The 8662-nt window shown below is 35.4% G+C and overlaps 1 protein-coding gene across 1 annotated transcript; it reads left to right on the top strand.

Moving 5' to 3' along the window:
- Positions 1–2115: 2115 nt before the first annotated feature.
- LOC126696473 (uncharacterized) lies at positions 2116–3669 on the top strand. The gene has a single exon (XM_050393208.1). It carries the CDS (start codon positions 2116–2118, stop codon positions 3667–3669), a length of 1554 nt encoding a protein of 517 aa, XP_050249165.1.
- The last annotated feature ends 4993 nt before the right edge of the window (positions 3670–8662 follow it).

Below are 8662 nucleotides of genomic sequence, written 5' to 3'. Positions count from 1 at the left end.
AAGAGGAACTACTAAACCAAAATCAAGTCTATCCTTTTGGCTTCAACAAAATTTTAATTTAATAGAACCTTTATTCACCGACAATGGAGGGCCATAGGAATTATTTTATAAAATAATCCTATTTAGCACTTAATATATATCAGTATTGGGATGCAACTGTAAAGTGAGTCAATGCACTAAATATCATTCTTTATGTATCTGACACAACTCCCACCAATTGAGATTCAATACCTCAATTCGGTAATACTCAAGGTTTTATTAACATAAAAGGTGAGTCAATAAACCAATATATATCAATATGGGTTACACAGTTAAGCACATATACATGTATATTGGTTCATAATAGACAATCTATAAAGCATAAAAGACAATCTATAAAGCATACACTTGAAACCATAAAAGACAATCTACAAAGCAATTATAGGCTTATAGCAAGGTTGTTAAACCCGGACCGGACCGTCCGGTTCGACCGTAAAACCCGGGAACCGTTCAGATTCACGGTCCGTTTAAGGTAAGGAACCGTTCTATGCGAAAAAAGCATGAACCCGTCTGAACCGCGGTCCGACCGTCCGGGTCTGTGAACCGTGAGCGGTTCAAACGGTTTGAACGAGTGCCTTACTTCTGCCTTAAAACGACGTCGTTCCAGCCTTTTTTTTTTTTTTTTTTCCTTCCTTCCTATACGGCGTCGTTCAACCTTTGTTTTTTTTTAACACTCTCTCCAGTCTCCAGAACACTCCGAAACCCTCACTCTCTCAATCACACGAAACCTCACTTCTCTCATTCACTCTCTCGTCTCTGCCTCTATCCCTCGTCGCCGCCGTTCCTCCCTTGTTCCACCGCCGTTCCACCATAAATCCTACCGCCGTTCCTCCCTTGTTCCACCGCCGTTCCACCCTTCTTTTGTCTCAGCCCAGATCGCCCTAAATCTAAAATCCTACCGCCGTTCCACCCTTGTTCCACCGTCGTTCTTGCTCAGCCCAGATCGCCGTCGTTCCACCTTTGTTCGATCACTCTCTCGCCGTCGCAGTTCAGCCCAGATCGCAGTCAGCCCAGATCGCAGCTCACTCACTCACGCTCATCTCTGCCTCTCTCCCTCGTCGCCGTCGCAGCTGGTACTTTATTACCCCTAATCTTTTTTTTCTTTGTTAATTTTTGCAAGTTGATTGTTGATGATTTGGGTCAATTGAAAATGTGGATGATGATTGTTGATTTTTTTTTGCTGAAAGCATTGTTGATTTGGAAGATATGGTTTATTTTGAACATCAAACTTGACCATATCGTGTATGAATGGACTGAAAGCATCACGATTTTGTTGTTGTAGCCTCCATTGTTATTGTATTGTGAAATGTATTCAATGAGATAATTCTTGAAGAATTTTTCAGCTTCTTTTCTCTCTCTGTGTTTCTTTCTTTTCTCTGTTTTTCTTCTCAAAGTTTCTGTTATAGAAATTATAGATTTGAGAGAAGTTTTCAGTTACACCTACTGGGGTGCCTACCCAAACCTCAACTCCAGAAGCTGCACCTCAAACTGATGAGAGTGGCACTTATAATAGGTGGGATTGATTCAAGGTTTTCGCATATTCATCTTACTACTTCAAGAATTATCTCCTTTCTATGCTGAATTGTGTATATGGGTATGATTGATTTGAATTGTGGACTGAACTCCCCTTTAGTGGGTTGTCTTTGGTTATTGCATTAGACCTTAATTGCGATATTCTGATGAGTTTTGTGATGAAGTAGTAAGAGTTTGGAATGTGACAGGATTGGAATTTCTGATTGAGTTTAATTCTATCTGGTTGTACTTATATGTGGACTAAGTTAATGGGTTTATATCCCACATTTGGTTGATCGGGGAATTTGAGAGCTAGAGAGAGACTTAAAGTTTGGATTCTCATTTCATTTTATTTTGTGCTTGGTACAACAATTTGGCTTAGTTTATGATTCTCTCTATATTAGCACCTATAGATCAATTTGTGATTCTTTGACTCTATGACTTGGTGTATGTTAGTTTGTTAATTTGACTTTGTGTATGAAGTTGTGATTCTTTGACTATTTGTATTTCAAAAATTGATGGGTCTATGCGTGTTTGATTGGTTGTTTAGTTTTTTAGATTAAAATGGAAACAGAGACCGGGTCTACTCCATCACATGAAGCTGATTCCAATGTAATGGAGTCTAGCTCTAGAGTAAGGGAAAAGGTTGATCCGGCTTGGGAACATTTTAGCCTTGGGGTGGATGAGAAGGGACGAAATACTTTCACATGTATGTATTGTAGGCAAACATATAAAGGTGGGGGTATTAATAGGATGAAAAAACACCTTGCGGGGATAAAAGGTGATATTGGATCATGTAAAAAGGTTTCTCATGATGTGAGATACCAAATGTTGGAATATGTGAAGGAGTTTGAGTTGAAGAAAAAAGCTGAAAAACAACGTCAAGCAGAAATGTTTAGTGTGCCTTCCACAAATAGTGATATACAAGAAGATGAAGATGTTCAAGAGGTGTATAGTAGTGGGTTGCCTAAAAAACTTGTTTTAGGTAAAAGAAAGGGTACAAATCCGGTGGATAATTATTTTGCTCCAAGAACTACTCCAGGAGCTCAACCTGGTCTTAAAAGTGTGTTCCAAAGTAAAGAAAGGGTGAGGCAAGCTGATATGGCTATTGCAAGGTTCTTGTATGACAATTGCATACCTTTTAATGTAGTCAATTCAGTGTACTACCAAAAGATGATTGATGCTGTAGCTGCTGCTGGTCCTGGCTACAAAGCTCCATCTTATCATGCTGTACGGGTCCCTTTGTTGAGGGATCAAAAGAAAGAGGTGCAGTTGTTGGTTGAGTCACAACGTAGGCATTGGGCAGAAGTTGGATGTACACTTATGGCTGATGGTTGGACGGATACTAGACATAGGTCATTGATTAATTTCCTTGTCTATTGTCCTAGGGGAATGGTGTTTGTAAAATCAGTTGATGCCTCAGATATTGTGAAGAGTACTAGAAACTTATATAAATTGTTTGATGAAGTAGTTACATGGGTTGGTCCAAAAAACATAGTTCACATGGTTACCGACAATGCTTCCAATTATGTATCTGCTGGAAAATTGTTGTGTGAAAAGTATAAGACCATTAGTTGGTCTCCTTGCGCAGCACATTGCCTGAATCTTGTGTTGCAGGATATGGGAGACATGCCTCATGTGGAGAGACTTAAAAAACGTGCATCCAAAGTTACAGTTTTTATTTATAATCATGTAGCTTTGATTGCTTGGTTGAGGAAGAGACCTGGTTGGACATATATTGTACGTGTAGGAGCAACAAGATTTGCTACTACTTTTCTTTCATTTGGAAGTCTTCATGTGCATAAGCATGACTTGCAAGCCTTAGTGACTAGCAAGTTTTTTGTGGACAATAGATTGGCAAGAGAGTCAAAGGCAAAAGAAGTAGTTTCTATCATTTTAGATAATACTTTTTGGGATGATATTAATGTTCTTGTCAGGATTTCATCGCCGCTCATTCGTTTGTTACGGATTGTTGATTCTGATCAAAGGCCTGCAATAGGATATGTGTATGAGGGCATGCATAGAGCACGGTTGGGAATCAAGAAGATCTTCCGAATGAAGAAGCACTTGTACAAGCCATACACTTCAATTATAAAAATCCGTTGGGACAAACATTAGCGTAAAGATCTTCATGCTGCTGCATATTGGTTAAATCCCGCTTTTCAGTATGATGAGGAGAATTTTTGCCGGAAACCAGCAGTACATATGGCTGTTTTGGACTATATTGGGACAAAATATGATGGTGACAAAGAGAAGGTTATTAAGGAAACCCAATATTTTCGAGACTGTATTGGGAGCTTTGATAGAGAGCTTGCATTGTCAACAAGCACAACCACTCATCCAGGTGAAGTAATCAGTTTACTTTAATACCATATGTTTATTAAAGGATATAGTGTGCATTCAAGTAATTAGTGTTGCATTCAAGTAATGTAGTTGGGAATCTAATTATTTTAATACTATATGTTGAGAATCTAGTCTTGGACTATATGTTTATGTTAATTAATATTAGATTATGTTGTGTTATGAAAATTAGATGAATGGTGGAAGTTGTGGGGTGCTGATGCTCCAAACTTGCAAAAATTGGCAATTAGAATCCTTAGCCAAACTTCCGCTTCTTCTGGATGTGAGCGTTGTTGGAGTTTATTTGACCAAATACACTCTAAGAGGAGAAATAGATTGGAGCATCAAAGGCTCAATGATCTTGTGTTTGTTCATCATAACTTGCGATTGAAACATAGGTAACTAAATGCTATATCTTGTCATTATATTAATTTTTAAAAAGTCATTTATATAATGTAATTGTTAGTTACTAATTATGTTCAAATTCCAATAATGAGCATGACATTTTATGATGCAGGCTTTACAACAAAAAGTTTAATTTTGACCCCATTGATTATGCAAGTATCGACAAAACCAATTTTTGGGTATTTGAGGAAGAGGAGGACCCATATCTTAATTATGAAGAGTTGGAGAATGCAATTTATGAAGAGGGTGCATATCCAGCAAGTGAAGGGCCTTCTTCTAATATTGAAGGTTAGTTTATATGCAAAAAAATATAATAACTTATATTGATTTTTCTTTTATTTTTTTAAGTTTGTGCAAACATTATTATGATTTTTCTTTTTATTTTGTTCAACCTTGTGTATAGAATCTGTAGATGATAGCAGTGAGGTTGAAGGAATTGATTTGGGAACATTTGGACAACCTGTTGGCCCTCCTCCTGGATTTCCAGGGAATGATGATGAGCATGATGATTTGGACATTGATGATTTATGATTTATGATAATTATGTTTGAACTTTGAAGTTATGTTTTGTATTTTAGAGATAATTTCTATGTCTCTTTGTAAGAAGGTTGGAAAACATTTCTATGTATTCTGTTTGTGTACTGTAACATTTTAGAGATAATTTCTATGTATTTTATATTTTGTATTATGTTTGTGTACTATAACTTGGAAAACATTATGATGAGAAACAAGGTTGTACACAATGTGTGGTTGTATTATGAGAATTTTTTTTGGTTGATTTCCTATGGTGTTTGGCTAAGAATTTTGTGTCCTGTGTTATGTTTGCAATGAGGTTTTAATTGAATTTTTCTAGGTTCATTTTGAGTGATTGGTTGTGAAAATTCTAGGTTCATAGGGGCTGTTTTTGGTGATATATTCAGTGGGTTTTGCTGGGATTTTGGTTGTGAATTTTTCTGGATTCATGGGGGCTGTTTTTGGTGATTGTTGTGAATTTTTCTGGGTTTATGGGGGCTGTTTTGGGTGATTGGTTGTGAAAATTCTGGGTTCACAAGGGCTGTTTTTGGTGATATATCAGTGGGTTTTGCTGGGATTTTGGTTGTGAATTTTTCTGGGTTCAAGGGGGCTGTTTTGGGTGATTGGTTGTGAAAATTCTGGGTTCATGGGGGCTGTTTTGGGTGATATATCAGTGGGTTTTGCTGGGATTTTGGTTGTGAATTTTTCTGGGTTCAAGGGGGCTGTTTTGGGTGATTGGTTGTGAAAATTCTGGGTTCATGGGGGCTGTTTTGGGTGATATATTCAGTGGGTTTTGCTGGGATTTTGGTTGTGAATTTTTCTGGGTTCAAGGGGGCTGTTTTGGGTGATTGGTTGTGAAAATTCTGGGTTCATGGGGGCTGTTTTGGGTGATTGGTTGTGAAAATTTACCTAACTTGAATGGCCAAGTTTTTTTGGGAAGAAAATTCTTCTACTGTTGAAGTTATAGAGGAAGTAACAATAGCTGTGGGGGCTGCTCAGGTAAACTCAGATTTCAGTAGTGTTCAACGTTGCTTTCTTGGCTTGTTTGATTCTCCTACTGGACAAGAAAGTTTTCAATAATATTGCACCTGCATTCATGGCCTACAAGAAGAAATGGGCTTTCTTTCACTTTGGCTTCATCATTACAGGAAGTGCAATATGCTATTCGTTGTATGCAATATTGATATCAGTGCTGAACAAAGCAACGGGGCTGTGGGTTGGTTTCTTGGTTGTTAAAATTGCAAGGCATACAACTGAAATATAGGGGAATGTGAACATTTTCATTTTCTAAATGAATTAGACTATTCTAGTTAATTTTTATTTATTTATTTATTAATTTAATGTTTTTATATATATTTAAAATAATTATTAAATTAATTATGACGTCATCACGGTTCGACCCCGGTTCGACCTTGGTTCGACCTCAAAACCCTTGAACCTCTCCCTTTTACGGTTCAATGAACGGTCCGGGTCTGAAAACCTTGGCTTATAGCACTACGGCGCACAACTCAAGATTATATCAATATGCCACTTCTCCGAATATCAATTATAACCAGGGGCGGAGTCAGGGGGGGTCGAGAGGGGGCACTTGCCCCCCCTGACCCTGCCCAAAATTTTCCTTTTTTATGTATCAAAATTTTATATTCATATCTTTTTTTTACTTTATTAGTATTTTTTAAAGTTCAAAATTTATAAAAAAAAATGATAAAAAATAAACTTAAATAAAGAAGAAAAAGTCTTAATTGAAGAGATGAAAATACCATCCCAAAAAAAAAAGTTTCCTTTCAAAAGTATTAAGCAATAAAATTTGGAAACAATTACATGAAAAATTCCATAAAATATATGAGGGGATTATTTTATTGGCTATATATTAAAAAAAAAAATAATAAAATATACAAAATATAATGATATGCAATGATTTTAGGGGATCTTTCAATATTGAATGATCACTTACTATTCATATTACTGGCATTTAATTGTCAAGTTTGGTTAATACTTTGTATATATGATGCATATGTTGTATACTACATACACAATATGTATTTGTTTATGGAAACACATGTATATTAGTTATAAATTTTTCCCCCCCTAAAGGTCAAATCCTGGCTCTGCCATTGATTATAACACATATATCAATATGCCACTTCTCCGAATATAAACAATTAACATATCACATATATATCAATCACGGCATAGAGGAAAAAAACTCGGCAAACATACTGATATTAAATAACAATTTAAAATCCATGATTAATTGTGGTTTGCTCTGATACCACTGAAAACTTTTGTTGAAGCAATATAAAACAAAAAATCATATTTTCATTTAAAGATCGTTGTACCACACAACCATGGATTCTAAATAGAACAAAATTGCGTACCTCTCTTAGCAACCCAAGCGTGTTGCCTCCCAAGGTATTCACGTCTCTCTCTCTATTTCTTTTGAGTTTTCAGAAGACTGCAGTATCACACAGTAGTTTTGATGGCCAACCACTAAATATGATATTATAAAATCTTATTTTATAGTAGACTTCTAAAACCCTAGAGAGAGACTGGACGTGGGATCCTTAGGGATCCTAATCTTCAACTGTAGGATTTTATCAAAAACTTTTTGAACGTTGTTGACTTATCTTGAAATTCTTTCCAAAATTATTTCTTAATTTTCTCAATCATATCAAGAAAATATTTGAACTTCTACATATTGCAATAATGTCCATCAACACATTGCAATTGACCTCTAAAGATTAGAGAATTACAAATGAGGTCCCATTTCATACAATTTTATATCTATGTCCTTCCACCATACTATATTCCCACAAGTCACTAGGACTGGATGAATATCATTGTCATGTCCCTAGCTTATGTGACCCTTAATTTCTTGATTTCATAATTTCTATTGGACTCCAAAATATCTTTAAAAAACTCTTTAAATATATATGTATATATATACAATATTATATATATGAAAAACATTTTTGAAAAATGTCACCAGCCGGTTTTGTTTTGAGTCCAATTTCAATATGAAAATCAACTAAATATACTATCTTCTTCAGAGACTGATGGATTCATTGTTGAGCATTTATATATTTTACTCATTACACACATAACCCAACGTGTCTGTATATATCCTATAAAATTAGCATCACCAGTTAACATTGTCAAAGTTATGTGCATAATAAATAAATATACACAAATCCCTCATGTTTGAGGACAATAGAAAAATTGTGATAGAACAACCTTTTAATTAACAATGATCACTCTATAAGGTGTCCTTGATCGGATCCAATTCAATGTATGTACTTGTTACATTACACCCATTTGTTTGCTTAAAGTCACTACTTCAATGATAGAGTAAATCATCCTATCATATAGCAGCACAACAAGTGTAGGCTTCAGTGGTAATATTCAATTAATATCCACAGCTTAGAACAATTTAATAATATATGAAAAATCACTACTCCTTGTCTTTGGTTCCTTAACCATTAACATGATTTTTCCTACAGAGGTGGACAACACATGCCACATTTAAACAATGAAATATACCTATAAAAGTTATGAATGTGAAAATAAAATTTTATCATCAAATAAAAATGCATAGTATTGTTTTTGAGGGCACATAATTCTAACAATAATGCCAACCCAAAGATTGATATGAAGACAACAAAGATTATCTCCACAACATAAGTGCTTGTTTTTAGGTTTGGCCAAGAGAACTGATGAAACAAAAAAAGAAAACACAAGTTAAAAAAAGCCTCTAGCTGTAAAGAATTCACTCACAATAAGATCATATATAGTTTTGACTACAAGGCAACTAAGTAAGAATATAATTTGAGGATCATATATTTACTAACCTAAG

Source organism: Quercus robur, chromosome 8, assembly GCF_932294415.1.
Source record: "Quercus robur chromosome 8, dhQueRobu3.1, whole genome shotgun sequence".
Lineage (NCBI taxonomy): Eukaryota > Viridiplantae > Streptophyta > Magnoliopsida > Fagales > Fagaceae > Quercus > Quercus robur.
This window is presented reverse-complemented; position numbering and strand designations above follow the sequence as displayed.

Excerpts from the sequence above, each read along its gene's own strand:
- LOC126696473 (XM_050393208.1), top strand. The coding sequence starts at position 2,116 with ATGGAAACAGAGACCGGGTCTACTCCATCACATGAAGCTGATTCCAAT.